At 33.3% G+C, this 19,022-nt stretch overlaps 1 protein-coding gene across 1 annotated transcript; it reads right to left on the bottom strand.

Annotated features, from left to right (window-relative positions):
- Positions 1–853: 853 nt before the first annotated feature.
- LOC134727679 (uncharacterized) lies at positions 854–11,616 on the bottom strand. Its single transcript, XM_063592060.1, has 4 exons — positions 11,599–11,616; positions 10,350–10,554; positions 8,661–8,866; positions 854–1,809 (listed from the first exon to the last, which is right to left on the bottom strand). Exons 1-4 carry the CDS (start codon positions 11,614–11,616, stop codon positions 1,726–1,728), a joined length of 513 nt encoding a protein of 170 aa, XP_063448130.1. The 3' UTR covers positions 854–1,725.
- Between the last annotated feature and the right edge of the window lie 7,406 nt (positions 11,617–19,022).

Genomic DNA, 19,022 nt, shown 5'->3' with positions numbered 1-19,022 from the left:
AACACAGAGGTTGTCTGTTCATCACCTGACAGGTTCAATCGACTATAATCGTATATGACTACACAGCTACATTTGCATAGGTAGTGTTTTGTACTTTAAATCTGTAGTACTGGCAAGAAACTTTTAATATCTAGTACTATTTCTTCACTTTATAATTATTGTAATAGATAGGTACTTGTATTTGCCAGTACTTGATTTTTACTTAAAATATTGGTACAAAAATAATACCAACAAGGATTGCAGTATTCCATGTATGAACATTATTACTTTATGAGATTTGAAAAGACAAACTTTCAAAATGCTGAACATGTAACGGTGTAACCACAAATCTGTAGTACTTCAATATCAAGTGCAAATCAAGTACTGTAAAATACAGGTACCTTAATAATACACTAATATATTACTGAATATTAAAAGTTGATTTCCAGTACTACAGATTTTTTGTACAGAAATAGTACCTTTGCAAAAGTAGCTGTGTAGAAATGTCAGTCTTACTATCGAAGACAAGTGGTTCTCTTGGCGAATTCCGGCTTCCAACGCAAATTAGTATTAATAAATTCTGGCCGCCACAAATAGCACAATAAGGCTGATAGTGGTGTTAAACACCAATCAATCAATCAATCAATCAATCAATCAATGAAACTTTTATGTTATGCTCCTATTCAAAGACGTCCAAATAAGGAGAAATTACAATAAACTATACTATATATTACAGATACATCAACACAACAGATAAACACAATGTATTTCATATTTACAAAAGTTCGTTCGAAAAGTTTTTTGTTGGAGTACGAATAAGAAGAAGAAGAAGAAGAAGAAGAATACTTTATTAATCCAATTATGAACCTATGCGGGTTTTAAATCTCATTCAATGATTACAGTGATTTTTGTTATAATAATGCAATAATAAAATAATATACATCACAATAGAACACTGAACATGCAATATAAGTAATATGGGAAATCATTTCATGTAAGGATTATTCCCATTTAAACAGATATAGTGTTTTGAGCTGAATACAAATGAAATGCAGTCCCGACGGATTACCAACCAATTACTAGATATTTATGTATACAATTATATTTTTTATTACAACTTCAAGAATATGATAAGCACCTTAAAGATTTAAATGCAGTTCATTTATGCATATATAAGCATTCACATATCAATAGATGAAATTTGAATACACAAAGATAGAGTAATGTGTATTTAAATTGATTTTTTTAACTTAAAATATATATGGATCAACCAAAAAAGATTAAGCCATTTTCAGAAGTTGAGATCTCAATTCAAAACTCTGGATAAGAAAAATACTGAACTTTTTAAGTGAATGTTTATCTTCAGTGGTCATTAACAATAAACATTTTGATTTGCAGTCTAAGTTATTAAACTTTTGATAGTGCTCATGAGCTTGTGCAAACAATGATTATATATTTATATATATATTTCCCATTCATGATTGATTCATCATTTCTGTAACCAGAACACGTTTTTGATTTTTAGATGATTTATTTCTTCTATCATTTGTCAAATATAAATACAAGTTTCTGTACACGGTAAGACTGAAAAATCCCTTCAAGTTATGTGATTTAACTGAAATGAATTCACACAGAAAATTAACAGATTTTTAAAATTCATTTGTGTCTTTCATGATTTATTCATGTTTAAACTACATTCTCAGCGGCAAACTTTTCTGTTAGAGTGATATAAAGCTTTACAAATGTCTATGAGTCGCTTGCATGTAAAGGAGCCGTCTTTAGTTGATTGCAAACATCGGTGTATCTTTCCCCTCCTAGTCTTAGTACGGCCTGAAAATATAACAAATCAAATAAATTAAAAAAAATAAATACAAATAAATTTAAATACAATAAACATACAGGCGGGATAAGATTTGATTGCATTTATAATTTAGAATTTTTCTGACGTCAGACACTCAAATCAATCAATGTGTTCGTAGATAGTAGATGTTTCTGTGTTCTGTTAAATTGTTCCTTTGAATATTGTTATACGATGATGACTGATGTACCCATGTTTTGACTATTTTATTAATTGTGACTGTTTATTTAACGCCTCATGTAAATATAACGGTATTTGATGAGACTGTTATTAAAGTGAGAGGGCTATAGAACCAGGTTTAATCCACCATTTTCTACATTTGAAAACGCCTGTACCAAGTCAGGAATATGACAGTTCTTCTCCATTCATTTTTTATGTGTTCTGATATTTGATTTTGTCATGTGATTATGGACTTTCCGAATTGATTTTCCTCTAAGTTCAGTGTTTTTGTGATTTAACATTTTAATTGCTATCATATTTTTGATACGCCCGTCTTCAGACGGTAGTATCATCGTATACAGTCGTCCGTCCGTCCGTCGTTAACACTTCAGACAATTACATATCAAAAACGCTTTCAACGTATTTCGTAATGTGAGCTTCACTTCAATGTTTTTAAATTTTAGACTTCTCATATCGAGTTATTGGCTGAAAGAGTAGAGATGGGGGATTTTCCAGTTTTCTGACTACAACTCGTAAATGCTTTGAACAATTTTCAGGATACATTAGTGAATTACATATTGACATAAGTTCCCTTTTCTTTTTTTTTCATATATAAATATATGTTTGAAATAACAGCGTCATAAAAAAAAGCCATGACTGTCATCATGATACATAACACATGTTACAGACTAGAGGCTCTAAAGAGCCTGTGTCGCTCACCTTGGTCTATGTGCATATTAAACAAAGGACACAAATGGATTCATGACAAAATTGTATTTTGGTGATGGTGATGTGTTTGAAGTTCTTACTTTACTGAACGATTTTGCTTCTTACAATTATATCTATCATGAACTTTGCCCATTAGTAACAGAGAACTATATTTGGTAAAAATTTACATAAATTTACCAAATTAATGAAAATTGTTAAAAATTGACTATAAAAGGCAATAACTCCTTAAGGGGTCAATTGACCATTTAGGTCATGTTGACTTATTTGTAGATCTTACTTTGCTGAACATTATTGCTGTTTACAGTTTATCGCTATCTATAATAGTATTCAAGATAACCAAAAACGGCAAAATTTCTTTAAAAATTACCAATTGGAGGGCAGCAACCCAACAACCAGTTGTCCAATTCATCTGAAAAATTCAGGGCAGATAGATATTGACTTGATTAACAATTTAACTTCTTGTCAGATTTGCTCTAGATGCTTTGGTTTCATAGTTATAAGCAAAAAACTGCATTTTACCCCTATGTTCTATTTTTAGCCGTGGCGGCCATCTTGGTTGAATGGCCAGGTCATCGGACACATTTTTCAAACTAGATACCCCAAAGATGATTGTGGCCTAGTAGTTTCAGTGGAGATTTTGTAAAAGATTACTTAGATTTATGAAAAATGGTTAAAGATTGACTATAAAGGGCAATAACTCCTAAAGGGGTCAACTGACCATTTTGGTCATGTTGACTTATTTGTAGATCTTACTTTGCTGAACATTATTGCTGTTTACAATTTATCTCTATCTATAATAATATTCAAGATAATAACCAAAAACAGCAAAATTTCCTCAAAATTACCAATTCAGGGGCAGCAACCCAACAACCGATTGACCAATTCATCTGAAAATTTCAGGGCAGATAGTTCTTGACCTGATAAACATTTTTATCCCATGTCAGATTTCCTCAAAATGCTTTGGTTTTTGAGTTATAAGCCAAAAACTGCATTTTACCCCTATGTTCTATCTTTAGCGGTGGCGGCCATCTTGGTTGGTTGACCAGGTCACGCCACACATTTTTTAAACTAGATACCCCAAAGATGATTGTGGCCAAGTTTGGATTAATTTGGCCAAGTAGTTTCAGAGGAGAAGATTTTTGTAAAAGATAACTTTAATTTACGAAAAATGGTTAAAAATTGACTATAAAGGGCAATAACTCCTAAACGGGTCAACTGACCATTTTGGTCATGTTGACTTATTTGTAGATCTTACTTTGCTGAACATTATTGCTGTTTACAGTTTATCTCTATCTATAATAATATTCAAGATAATAACCAAAAACAGCAAAATTTCCTCAAAATTACCAATTCAGGGGCAGCAACCCAACAACCGATTGACCGATTCATCTGAAAATTTTAGGGCAGATAGATCTTGACCTGATAAACATTTTTATCCCATGTCAGATTTCCTCAAAATGCTTTGGTTTTTGAGTTATAAGCCAAAAACTGCATTTTACCCCTTTGTTCTATTTTTAGCCGTGGCGGCCATCTTGGTTGGTTGACCAGGTCACGCCACACATTTTTTAAACTAGATACCCTAAAGATGATTGTGGCCAAGTTTGGATTAATTTGGCCAAGTAGTTTCAGAGGAGAAGATTTTTGTAAAAGATTACTTTAATTAACGAAAAATGGTTAAAAATTGACTATAAAGGGCAATAACTCCTAAACGGGTCAACTGACCATTTTGGTCATGTTGACTTATTTGTAGATCTTTCTTTGCTGAACATTATTGCTGTTACAATTTATCTCTAACTATAATAATATTCAAGATAATAACCAAAAACAGCAAAATGTCTTCAAAATTACCAATTCAGGGGCAGCAACCCAACAACCGATTGACTGATTCATCTGAAAATTTCAGGGCAGATAGATCTTGACCTGATAAACATTTTTACCCCATGTCAGATTTGCTCTAAATGCTTTGGTTTTTGAGTTTAAGCCAAAAACTGCATTTTACCCCTATGTTCTATTTTTAGCCGTGGCGGCCATCTTGGTTGGTTGACCGGGTCACGCCACACATTTTTTAAACTAGATACCCCAATGATGATTGTGGCCAAGTTTGGTTTGATTTGGCCCAGTAGTTTCAGAGGAGAAGATTTTTGTAAAAGTTAACGACGACGGACGACGACGACGACGACGGACGACGACGGACGACGACGGACGACGCCGGACGACGCCGGACGCCGGACGCCAAGTGATGAGAAAAGCTCACTTGGCCCTTCGGGCCAGGTGAGCTAAAAAAGCATTGCCTTATCTTTGTTTGATAACAAGTTTCCAATAAATTCATCCGAAAAGAAGGAAACAAATTGTGTCACTATAGAGACTGTCAAAAGTCGTTTTACCATTTGAAAAGAATATAAAACTTGCTGAATGAAAGATTTGATGTACACACATGTTACTATACAAAGTTCCTGCTTCAAGATTTCTAAATGGAAATATGCTTCGGGTGTATATGACCAAACAAATAAAAAAATTGACATATAAACCATACGTTTTTCTATAAATAAATATAGAGCATCTAGTCGATCAATCCAAACTGCCAGACATCAGAGATAGAAAATTAGATTAAGAAAATAGACAAAAACTATTCATTATTAACAGAATTTTTGCATGTTTTTTTTCTAATATAGTTTACCTCCCTGAAAGTTAATAGTTTTATCATATGATAGAAATCTGAATAAGTTCATAATCTCAATCTTTACATTTTTTAATTATAGTTTAATGAATATAAAATCACTTGGCAGCGTCGGTACTGTACATGCACAATTCCTTGGACCTTATTTTTCAATCGATTAGCCACATTCATAAAATACATTGCAAATGAATGATTTATTTTCCTCGACTGTCAAATTATATTGATATATTTTATTAGTAAATAGAAATGATAAATTTACTCATTCATAGTATATTAAAGACATTTTTCCAAGACACGCACAGAGTAACTTATTTCAATTAATATCCGAATAACCCAAACAAAATGAAAAAAAACAAACAATTACAGTACCATTCCCACGCTGTGTGAAAACATTATTACGTTATGCAAGGACAAAATATCAGCTATTGATAATAAAAGAATATACTAGTAATACAATATCTGAATTCCACATAAGACAGCTGTAGGGATCCATAATAAAGAGTTGAACGATTATAAATATGTTTAACCTTGCAACTCTCTGTAGATGTCACTCTTTTTTGTTAGATGTTTTTCTATTTGTATTTTTCTGATGAGTTTAGTCTTTTTTAACTGATTTGATAAAATTTTTATTTATTTTGTACTGCTACATATTTTTTTTTAGGCTATGGGAGGTTTGACACTCTTAAAATAGTTTAGCCCCACAATATTATGTGTGTGCTTGTCCCAAGTCAGGGGCCTGTAATTCAGTGGTTGTCTTTTGTTGCTGTGTAACAAATCTTTTTCGTTCATTTTATTGTACATACATTATGACGTTGGTTTTCTATTTGAATTGTTCTACATTTGTCATTTAAGGACCTTTTAAAGCTGCTTTTTTGTACGGATTCTTCTCATTGTTTGCTCATCTGTCTCATTTGGTCTCTTGTGGAGAGTTATTTCATATGCATTTATAGCACATTTTCTTTCAATATCTATAATACTAAAATTACGAGGTCGAATTTGTCAGCCGTCATCACGTAAAAACGACGAATCAAAGAATTCAACTTTATATATAACTAATATAGTACAAAGGTGTAGATTAAAAATTAAACCACTCCAGGCCCCTTTGTTTTCCACGTAATTAATATTGCCAATAATTAAGAAGTTCCGGGTCGAGTCCGATACCGATACCAATAGTATATTCACCTCTTACCTATTACCTCATCTGTACGTTCCGCATCTGACAGGCGCACCACCAAACGGTGTATTCAGGATTAATATGCTCTATACACGGGTCATTATCACAGGGTTGACACTACTAAATTGTCAAATTGTTACCTATTGTAAATCTGGACTAAAAATAAGGCGTATAGGTACAGTTTTCAATTTGTTAGCAGGCATGACGTAAAACAGCGAATCAAAGAATTCAACTTTATTTATAACTAATATAGGACAATGCTGTTGATTAAAAAATACTCCATTCCAGGACCTTTTGTTTTCCAAATAATTAATATTACCAAAAATTGATAAGTTCCAGTTCGACGGGTTCAAACAGAAAGATTTGAAAGCAGAGAAAACTGTGTATCTTATAATCGGCATGACTGTATCAGATGACAATACTAATACTAAAATAAGGCTTGCGCATAGTTGTATACTTTAATTCAGTGACGGACCCGCGATATCACGGGTGTGTTCTAGTGTACTTTATATATACGGATTATGGTTGTCTAAGTATGATTCTATTCGTTGTCAATGGTAATACGGTGACAAATAATTGCTTTGATGCAGATAATTTGGACTTGATTTTAGTTGATAGGTGTCTCATTAACAATCATACCACAGGTTCACATTTTTAAATATACATTTGAATTATTCCGTTAGCTAAATAAGTTTTGAGTAAACTTTTTTTATGGCAATGCGTGTGATTAAATATCACATACTTTCAATGAATAAATGGATTGAGGCATATAAGAAAGACACCAACAATTTGAAGTTAGAAAGTTGGAAGTCATTATTGTATGTCTGAAGGTGAGACACTTTCTTTGTACACTTTTAGTTTGTGAACTAAAAGATTGACAGTCCAAACAAGTTTGTGTTAGTTCTATAATATACATGTTATAAATGCCTTAGTAAATCACTTCTATCCATCCGTTGGATTTCCTCTTTCTGAACATTTGCTTCATTTTAAATGGTATACGGTGTATGTACCTTAGTACATACTTTTGTTTCGTTTACATTTATGTAATTTTGTTATTATAAGTATGGTAATTCATTGCTATTAGATATACTTTTTGTTTGTAAAATAATTGAAATATAATAAAAATAAAACAATAACAGAGTTTGGATAAAGATTAAAAAAAAAAACCCAAAAAACAAGTATTATAAAAATAAAAAGAAGTAGAATGATTGCATTAAGACAACTGTCCACCACATTGCAAATTAAGTTAACATTTTTACTTATTCAAACTTTTCACATTATATTGTTTCATGTCAGGAATCTCTTCATAGACTGTCTTTTATCATATTCTTACATTCTTGAGGTTTAAAAATTAGGTCCCGATGGTAGGTTTGGTGAACAACAATGTTGTAATAACTCACAACTGTTTTTGTATATCAAGAGCATAATTAAAAAGTAAAATCACAAAAATACTGAACTCAGAGGAAAATCTCATCGGAAAATCCATAATCACATGGAAAAATCAAATGACAAAACACATAAAAAACGAATGTACAAGAACCGTCATATTCCTGGCTTGGTACAGGAATTTTGAAATGTAGAAAATGGTGAATAAAACCTTGTTTTATAGCGCTTAACCTCTCACTTTGATGACAGTCTTATCCAATTCCGTTATATTAACAATGATGTGTGAACACGTCAAAGTATTTATATCTTTAACTTTACCACTTATTCATAAACTATATAATAGATGTTGTCGTCGACATTGACGACAAATATTGAGTAACGCAAAATAATTTTTTGCATAGACAACAACCAATGTATTGAAAGAACATAAGAACATGTAAAAGGAATATTGCATAAGGAGATTTCTTTTAAAAAAATTGTTTGTTAAGTACTTTTCAACAACATCATATGTTTGAACGTAACCAATCTGAAACATTTCCATAATCAACATAAGAGAAAAACATTCTCCAAATATATTTCAATCTTTTTTTAATAATCCTTCTAGAATGAAACTATTTTCAAATAATATACAATAATATTACTCAATAAATATGGTTAAATAGTAAATAACTTTTAATCTCTGGTTTCTAAATACGTACTTGACTTATACTATACCAGCGAGTTTCAAATTTTTCCATTGTGACCTCACTGATGTAAGTTATTTCAGTTCGGTACCACCGAAGGCGTAACAAGTCTGCATCCAGTGTAGTATCAGCACCCTCCGGTAATTCAAATGAACAGTTATGTGTCAGACATGTCATTAGTACAACCATAGTCTTGATGTCTAGTGAAGCCGAGACCTCGCCTGGTAAAGATTAATTTAAAATAAGGACAGACTGCATACACAAACAATTCGTTGTCATAATTCGACATGTTCATGATTTTTGTATTCTGATTTCAACTGTGTACACCCCATTATACGCTATTGAAAATACATAAGCATTTTACAGCCTGTAATTCATATTAGCTTCTTCAAGAAAAAAGTAGTTAACGCCCGAAAAAGAAAAGAGTCACATTTCGTATCGCTTATTTCAGTAGTCAGTTAATTGATACGATATTCCCGTGCTTGCATTTCCTATCATGATTTTCTTGATAGAGGGTTACTGCTCACAAGGAAGCTATTAAACCAAGAGTTCCAAATGGTGAAGTTGAAATCATCCCTTCGTAAATTTTACGGACGCCATCACGAGTTGGTTGACCGTTATGGAATAACCGTTTCACAAATGATATCGGATATGTTCCTTATGTCGTAACTACAATCCCCTTCCCTTTCATGAATTTGACCTACCGAATTAGACTATTTACCGGATTTGTAATCACATAAGCAACACGACGGGTGCCGCATGTGGAGCAGGATCTGCTTACCCTTCCGGAGCACCTGAGATCACCCCTAGTTTTTGGTGGGGTTCGTGTTGTTTATTCTTTAGTTTTCTATGTTGTGTCATGTGTACTATTGTTTTTTCTGTTGTCTTTTTCATTTTTAGCCATGGCGTTTTCAGTTTGTTTTAGATTTACGAGTTTGACTGTCCCTTGGTGTCTTTCGTCCCTCTTTTAAGGAGGCTCGAGGGTATAAAAATTTCAGAAAAAAAAATAAACATTTGTTTTTCATTATAAATTTTATTCATTACCTTTTGTAGTTGTTACTTTATCATATGGTACAAAAAAACATTCAAAACAATTAATTGGCCCCAGATGACTTTTAAAATGTAAACATCATTGAAAAAGTTCCAAATTTTCTCCCTTTAGTGGAAAAATGCCATTTTTTGGCTTTAAAATTGAAATATCTCTTTTAACTCATCGGTGACCTATATTTTTTAATATAATTTCGATATATGCTGTACTTAAACTAAATTACTGTAAAATTTGGGCGATTTCTGTAATAATTTTTTTTTTTTATTTCGATATTATCTTTATTTCTCCTATTAGTTCAACAGAAAAAAAAAACACTTTTACAAAGATGTATGCTTCTTTCGAAGGCAGATTGTGAGCGCAAATGAACGGTGACCCCATTTTTTTATTTTATTTTTCTATTAACTATAAGATAAAGTTCATTTATAGAAAAATATAGAGAAATCCTATATAAATGATTTAGACCCGCGAACCCCCTTAACTTTCTTTTTCTGATAAGAAATGAAGCATACATTTGAAAATAATCTGCATTATATTTAGTTGAAAATTGTTGACATCGATATCTAAAGAAAACATTATTGACAATTATAAGCCTAATGGTAATATGATATTGACATTTTACTAATATTTTTGTTCTATTGAAATTAGATACGCATTACCTTTTTGCGTAAACAACAACGCCACTTGCTTGGAAGTGATCAACTTTCTCTGTTGTAACTCTTCTATTTTTGTCCAGTTAGATTGAACAGTTGTTTCTAGTGTGGATGGAGGATATAATAAGTCAAAGCGTTTCCGAACAACATCTCTGGCTACAGTGAGAATGAAATTAGTAATCCTTAAACAATTTGTTTCTTCCTTGGAAATCTAAAAATGATTAAATAGAAAAATTTGCATACTTGTAATAATCAACCCTCCCAGTCTAGAATAGTGGTATTACAACACAACTTTAAAAAAAAAAGACCAATTGTACTGATCAGTATCAGTTGGAATAATACATGTACGAGGCACAACAAAAACTAAACACAAACAGTAGCCACAATGCGTTGAAATAAAATTATCGCAGTTACTTAAAGCTGGTCAGTTACAATTATGAAGTAATGAATTAACCATGATAGTTACATATATGTAAACATGCACGATTTTGAACCTGTGAATGACCAAACCAGTTTACAATTCTAATATAAAAAAGGAGACGTGGTGTGTTTGCCAATGTGACAACTCTTCACAAAATGACACAAAAAGTAAGAGTCATTTGTCACCGTACGTAATTTAATAATGAACAAGGACCATAACTATATCATTGCTAGCTCTTAAAGGCCAAAAAACAAATATCAAACGAGAAAATTTACTGCCTTATCAATGTACAAAAAGCAATGAACGAATTTTTTTTTTGTACATTAACAAATACAGGCTCCTGACTTGGGACACTAATTTTACCCAATATTTCGCTGATGCTTTTTCATAAATTCTCTTTTCCTTGAGCCAAATTACCGTTAATGTTATTTTTTTAAGCTGTCTCGTACTTTGTTGGAAAACGCATCTGACTGTCTATTGTTTACTTTTGTCGTTTGATCGTGAAATACCAAATATGAGGTACGTGTTGTTTATTCTTTAGTTTTCTATGTTGTGTCATGTGTACTATTGTGTGTCTGTTTGTCTTTTTAATTTGTAGCCATGGCGTTGCCAGTTTATTTGAAATTCATGAGCTTGACTGTCCCTTTGGTATCTTGCGTCCCTCTTTTATTCGTATTTTGGTTCTTAATGTTTGTTTTTGTAGCAAAGTGAAAGAGTTGCCATCCATACCAACTGATTTAGACATTGCTTCATCATAAGTCTCCTATAACTACAAGGATAATCGACTAGTTCCAGTACACATAAGCAACGTTACTACTAGCTATAGACTATAACCGTTTCACCAAACGCCATCTTGTGTGAAATACAGCCAGTTTAAGCTGCTGACATTGAAACATCTGATGTCAACAACCACGATTTACTGTTTGAGTCTACTAACAGATCCACTAAACAATAAACAAATTGAACATGGAAAGCAACGACTTTGTCAGTTTCAAGATATCTTCAGTACTTCAGACACATATATTGGTCAACCAGATAGAGTTCACCACAGAATAGACTTGAAGGAGGAAAGGCCATTAAAACAGCAAAATCGACGCATCCCACAGCAATGTTCGCGAAAGTTCGCACCCACCTTCAACAACTTCTGGCAGCTGGTATCATCCGTCGATCACATTCTCCATGGTCATCAAATGTATTCCTGTGTAGAAAGAAAGATGGGAAGCTAAGAATGTTCATTGGCTATAGGCAATTAAACAACTAGGCTTTTCGTGATACCTATTCTCTTCTGAGGCGCGAAGAGATTTTAGAGGCACTTGGTGGAAACAGCTTTTATACCGTAATTGATTTGATCTGAATATCACCAAGTGGAGCTTGAAGAATCACACAGTCTTCACAGTAGGATTCTACGAGTTAAATCGCATTCCATCGGGACTTGTCAACAGCCCAACAACCCACCTGAGTCTGATGGGAGATATTCAAGACGGACTCAATCTCAACATATGTTTCATATACTTAAACGACCTTATCATATTTTCTGACAGCTATGATGAACACTTAGAACGTCTCGATAGATCCCTACAGAGATAACGTAAGTGTATACTGAGGTTATCACCCAGGAAATGCGCCTTCCTCCAGGTGAAAGTGAATATATTGACCACATTGTCTCCAAGAATGGTATTGAGCATGATTCAGACAAGTTAGAGAAGGTACAGAATTGCCCAAAACCAACATCATCAGAAGAGGTTAGACAGTTTTTGGGCTTCGCTTGCTACTATAGAAAGTTTGTTTAAGATAACAACAAGATCACCAGGCCGTTAACAGATTTAATGCGAGCGCCACACAAGTCTTAGAGATGCAAGCCCAACTACAATCAATCATCCAACTGGATATGGGGTGAACAGCAAGATAAAGCCTTTAACAACTTAAACTTACACGCGTTCATGCTAGGACTTGGTGCTGTACTCTACCAAAAAAAAAAGAAAACAAGAAAAGAGTCTTAGATTATGCCAGTCGTGTTGACATAGTAAAGCAGAACGGAACTACCGAGTACACAAGCTTGAGTTCCTTTCTTTGAAATAGGCTGTCACTGAGACGTTTAAAGACCATATCTACATGAACAAGTTCACTGTGCTAACAGACAACAACCCGTTTACATACGTCCTTACAATCGCCAAATTAGATGCTGCTGGACATAGATGGATGCAGCCTTATAATCATATGACTTCAACATCGTGAACAGACCCGGTAAAGCCAAATCTGAGGCTGATGGTTTGTCAAAGCGACCAAGACTGCTCGGAAAGACCAAAACGTCCAGAATGTGTACTGCATGAGAGCGTGAAAGCCACCTGTAACTTGCTGCACGTTTAGCTATACCTGCAATGTGTATCAATGTCAACGACAACAGCTGATGATCCATTCTTGCCACCAAAGTCTATGGTCAACATCAAATCAGCACAGAAGAACGACAGGATAATGAAAGAATGATTATTATGGGTTCAATATCATAGAAAACCAGCCAAACATCATATAGAAAAAACGCCATGGAAGGTCTGGTTTATCAACAACTTTGACAAGCTCATACTTTAAGGCGACACACTGTACAGAGAATTTAAAATTGACCAAGAGCCAGTGAAACAGCTTTACAAGAAGCCTGTATTACCACAGTTCTTACAGCACTTCACGATGTTAAGGGATACCACGACCGTGACAAGATACTTTCACTAGTCCGAGATCGATTTGTATGGTTTGGTATGACAATGGATGTTGAAAATGGGATAAGCCTATGCAACAGATATATACCACGCAAAAAACCAACCAACGAAAATGTACCACTCATCAACATCGAGTCTTCTTAACCGTTGGAACTTGTATACATGGACTACCTGTCATTAAAAAATTCCAAATTTGGCATTGAAAATGTACTTGTTATCACCGAACATTTCACCCGATATACCTTAGCTGTTTCAACTCGAAAGAAGACTGCAAAAACAACAACATAAGCCTTTTTTAGCCATTTTGTTATTCACTCTGGTTTGCCAAAGAGAATCCACAGTGACGAAAGCGCTAAATTTGAGTCCAACACCATCAAAGAGTTATGTCACTTAAATGTTATGGAAAATTCGAGAACCACGCAATATCATCCTATGGGGAATAGCATTGCAGAACGATTCAACCAAACTAACTCAGTATGCTAGATACCCTTGAAGCAACACAAAAGAAAGATTGGAACTCGCACATTGCTGGACTCGCCCATGCTTACAATTGTACTCGAAAGACATCAGCTGGCTTTTCACTATACTATTTGATGTTTGGTAGACCACCGTGATTACCAGCGGACATTGCCTTTGGTTTAGATATACACCGTACCTAGTTGTTACACAGCCAAACAACGACATTCCAGTGTAGTTGGTTCAGTGAGAAAATGGAAAGGGAAAGAAGAGACCACTCCACAGAAACCGATTGGATTTCAGCCGAGTGATAAAGAAAAGCGAAAAACACCTTTGGCCAGTCGGAAAGTGAGACAGAATACTAGGAAACAATCGCCGCAATCTTAAAGCATCGCATACATTGTTAGGACGGAATCAAATGCAGAGTCGGAGCAGAATAACTAAGTAATTGTGTCTGAGATGGCCCAAAAGAGGAACAGTGATAGTGATGCTAAATGTCTGGAAGACCAGACAACATGACTCTTTATGCAACTGGTGACAACCATGATAGACTCGAGAGAGGACAGGGCTCTAGTTTTAGAGAGGACTCTCTTCCGTTAGCTGAGTTGAATGCTGGAGAACCAACCCAAGTAGTTGACGATGGTAATGATACAGCGACGGGACATGAACATGAAGATGACATTTCAGATATGGTAGATGGCAGTGGGCTGACTGACACGTCAGGTAATAGAAAACAACCAACGCCACTACCACAACGACAACGTCGTATATTGCCAACACCACCAAGCGTTCACCAGATTCACCAGTTACTTGACCCCAAAGAGAACACAGACTACCAGCTTACCTCAAGAACCATGTCACTACGTCAAAACATGCCATAACTCAGCTGGACTGGCTGAGTAGAGTTAACTGGTTACTGCAGCAAGCAGAGAAAAGTAGATTTAGAGGACAAGAGATAAAGCATTCCAGAACCATTATGAAGATTATGGAGAGTGACATTACCGAATTAGACTATTTACCGGATTTGTAATCACATAAGCAACACGACGGGTGCCGCATGTGGAGCAGGATCTGCTTACCCTTCCGGAGCACCTGAGATCACCCCTAGTTTTTGGTGGGGTTCGTGTTGTTTATTCTTTAGTTTTCTATGTTGTGTCATGTGTCCTATTGTTTTTCTGTTTGTCTTTTTCATTTTTAGCAATGGCGTTGTCAGTTTGTTTTAGATTTACGAGTTTGACTGTCCCTTAGGTATCTTTCGTCCCTCTTTTAGTATTTCATCATGTCGAGAAAACTATGATTTCTGGAGAGGGAAAGACAGTTCTAATGACAAGGATGTCATTTTTTCAACAACGGGGAGGATGTACCAGAAATATTTTTTATGCTTCATAAATAATATAATTTACATTTTGGTTTATATGAAAAATCTATTCATTGAATTCTTATTGAGTCTTAATTTAATTATTTTACTCTTGCAAAGTTTTTTTACTAATTGATATTTATCCTTTATGATTTGATTGAGTATATATTATACGTATTGCGTAATGTTGCTCATACATATTCATGGGGGTTGAAATTGAACTCTTGTTTTGATAGGTTCTTAGTTATTGGCGGTTGAGTTGAGTTTTACTTTGTGTACCTTGGGTAGAATTTACCTTGACACTGGTCAGTGAAAGTTTCCCATTTGTTTATCCGGTTTATATAATTCCGAAACCACATTTACAGATTGTATTTGCTAGATTCAGCTCTATACGTTTCCAGAAATCACGCATATTCTTCTTTATAAACATTTTCACACGAATTAATAGATTTGGTTAACTTTCTTATTTTCGAGTAAATACTCTTCAAATTGCATGTTTAGAATATCGGAATGAAAGATATGAATGAGCCTATTTTTGTAAAGAAGCTAGGTCATATTTTTTATATTATAGAGATATGTAACATTTATCATGTTTGTTACTGGTCGTATTTACTTAATGTTTAGAGCTATCGTAATAAATAGAGAATAATACATGGCAAAATCCGTATCATATGTCGTATCATCCCGAGACATCAATATCAGCCTGAGGGCCTTTAAGCCCGAGGGATGATATTGGTCGAGGGTGATACGACATGTGATACGGATTTTGCCATGTATTATACGCTTTATCATATATTTCAACAGAAGAGTATTATATTATTTGAACTGTTTTCTGATCCATAGCACTGGGTTACCTTCATTTCTGCTTTTGTCTTGTTCAAAGCTTTAAAATAACTGCTCAACTATTTATACGAAGCACATAGGTTACCTTACAATCTGTTGTTTTGAAAATATTTTGTTTATTATTGAATATATTTGAGTGTTTTGTATTTTTTATAGTTGCATTTAGTGTGCCAAAAAATATGTTGTAAAAACTTGATGTTTGTGACGTCACATACAATATGAAAACTTGATGTTCGTGACGTTACATACCAAACAATGACGTCATTCTAAAAATTGACCTATATTTTGAAAAAAAATTCTTAAGCAAAAAAAAACCCCAAAAAAACTGACTTTAGTTTAAAAAAAAAAAAAAGAAAAAAAAAGGCATGCGATACGGGTTTTGCCATGCGATACAGGGTATGCGAAACAGGGTAGGTGATACAGACTGGAAAAAAGAACCTTTATTAGATATACAAAAAAGCTGTATTTTGTACTAAATATATGATAACATTATTTAACAAATACTGCATGTAGAAAAAAGACGGCATATATATATGAAAAGTTAGAGTATATTGTGAAAAGAGTCTTCATATTACATGCTAGTTTAATGTTATTTTAATATGGACGACTTGAATACAATTGTCCTGTGATTAGTGAAAGTCCGTTTTTATTATTGTAATTTGGTTTTTAGGACTGTTGATTACTTCTTTCTACTTTGTGCCCAGTTCCTGATTACAGAAGAACTCACTCCACAAATGTGAAGAGCATGATTTGTAGTAAGTCATGGATTATTTCTTTGACGATTTGCGCACTTTTAGCAAATCATTTTCTATTGAATTTAATGTCGATATTCAGATATAGTAAATACTTTTGAATGTAATAAGTTAAGTTTAATTGTAATGTTTCATGTATTTGCGAGAAGTAATTTTGAAGATAAATTTAATTCTATTTGGTTGTAAACGCAATGCAACTGATTATCGTTATATTCAAATGTCTATCACAGAAATAGGTTTATTAAAGAGCATATGTGAAATGTGATGTACATTCCACTACACAATTGAATGAATGAACATTCCATAGCAAATGTGTACCTACTGTTTATAGAAAAACTATTGTATTAGGAATTGTCTAATCTGTATTAAAATTGTCTGTGATATAATATGTGTATGATATATGAACTATCATTAATGTTTCTAATTTTGTTATTTCAGAGTTTGTATTCTCTGGTATAATAAACCATATAAACCTTAGAAATTCTTATTGTTATTAATTCATTAATACCGAGGATACTCCTTTCATATTTTTAACACAGCGTTACTCTTCAAAATCGTTTATAATATGTAAAAGTTTATGAACAATATGACAAAACTGGTTTTCAGTGAGACACGATCAGGTTTTATCTGTTTATATATTATATTTTAAATATATTGACAAGCTATACAAAGTTAACGTATAGCGACAAATAATATGATTTTACTATATTAACTGGAATAACCCGTAAAAAGATTGAACATCACAAATCCATCCAAAAACAAAATAAACGGTTCTTGTACTTTTGGAATAGTTGATCTCCATTTTTTCAACAATAACGTATTTCAGACAAATATCATCAATATGCAATATACTTAACAATGTATTCAAAGTTTTAATAGAGCTTCTTATTTCTAATTCTCAACGGATCATACAAATGTAGTGTTAGTATGCAAGAGACCAGCGGTCAATTTTAGTACATGGTCAATTATTATATATCATCTAGATGCTAATTTCCCAAATTAAAAAGCAATCACATTAATTTTGAAATGTCATTAATTACTTTGCCATTATTTTCAATATAGATAATTACATTTCAATTGACATTTCCGCTGAGTTATAATTTAGGATGAAAATGTAAAACAATACATATTTGGCTTGCTATTTATAAGTATTGCAATATGCATTGTGTTTAAATGTGATATCAGTATTTAGTTCTAAAATAATCTTAAACCAATCCTAATTCTATCTTACTTTTGAATTATATTGTTTTTTTATATGTGACGTCATTTTTGTGCTATTTCAGAAATTTCATAAATTCAAATGTGACATAATTTTTGGGCCTTTTCGCAATCGTATGTGACGTAATTTTTATAATTTATTGCGTTGAGGCCTGGACTGAGTCTTGTGTGTCTATTCTGTGTTGGTCTTAGCATTATGTATTCGGGTTTAGTTTTCTGTAATTAGTTAATACTTCAGTTCCATTATGTATATCTATTTTATATTCATTTGATAAAATTTACTGTTTGCAATAGCATTAATTGTTCTAAATAATAAGGATGTTTTTATCCAAAGCATAAAAACATAGCCGTATTTGACACCACCTTTTTCAACTTTTGATCGTCAGTGCTGTACAGCTTTGTACTTTTTTTTCACTTTTGATCTTTTATATCTGGGCGTCACTGGTAAGTCTTGTGTGGAGGAGGCGTGTTTTTGGCGTATTCAATTTTAAACCTGATGCTTTTTGTTATCTATTAATCGTGTTTTTCTTTGTCTTATATGTTCTCCTATTTATTTGTATTGTAATCCTGTAATATTATGTTGTCATTGCAATGTTATATTTAACATTGCCATTAAAGTGCGAGGTTTGCCATGCCACAAAACCAGGTTCAACCAACCATTTTTTCTTTTAAAAATATCCTGTACCAAGTCAGGAAGATGCCATGGCCATTGTAATATTATTTTTCGTTTCTGTGTGTGTTACATTTTAACGTTGCTTCGTTTGTTTTTCTCTTATTTTTTAGTGTAAATTCACATTGCGATAAGACGTGTCACGGTACTTGTCTATCCCAAATTCATGTATTTGGTTTTCATGTTATATTTGTTATTCTCGTGGTGTTTTGTCTGATGCTTGGTCCGTTTCTGTGTGTGTTACGTTTCGA

This window comes from Mytilus trossulus, chromosome 8 (assembly GCF_036588685.1).
Source record: "Mytilus trossulus isolate FHL-02 chromosome 8, PNRI_Mtr1.1.1.hap1, whole genome shotgun sequence".
In the NCBI taxonomy this organism is placed as follows: Eukaryota; Metazoa; Mollusca; class Bivalvia; order Mytilida; family Mytilidae; genus Mytilus; species Mytilus trossulus.
This window is presented reverse-complemented; position numbering and strand designations above follow the sequence as displayed.

What these genes read in the sequence shown, in the direction of transcription:
- LOC134727679 (XM_063592060.1), bottom strand. An exon ending in GTTGTTGTTTACGCAAAAAG is followed by an intron (nt 8,867 to 10,349) that starts GTAATGCGTATC and finishes AATCTTTACCAG; the next exon opens with GCGAGGTCTCGGCTTCACTA. An exon ending in GCTGGTATAGTATAAGTCAA is followed by an intron (nt 1,810 to 8,660) that starts GTACGTATTTAG and finishes TTATATTTTCAG; the next exon opens with GCCGTACTAAGACTAGGAGG.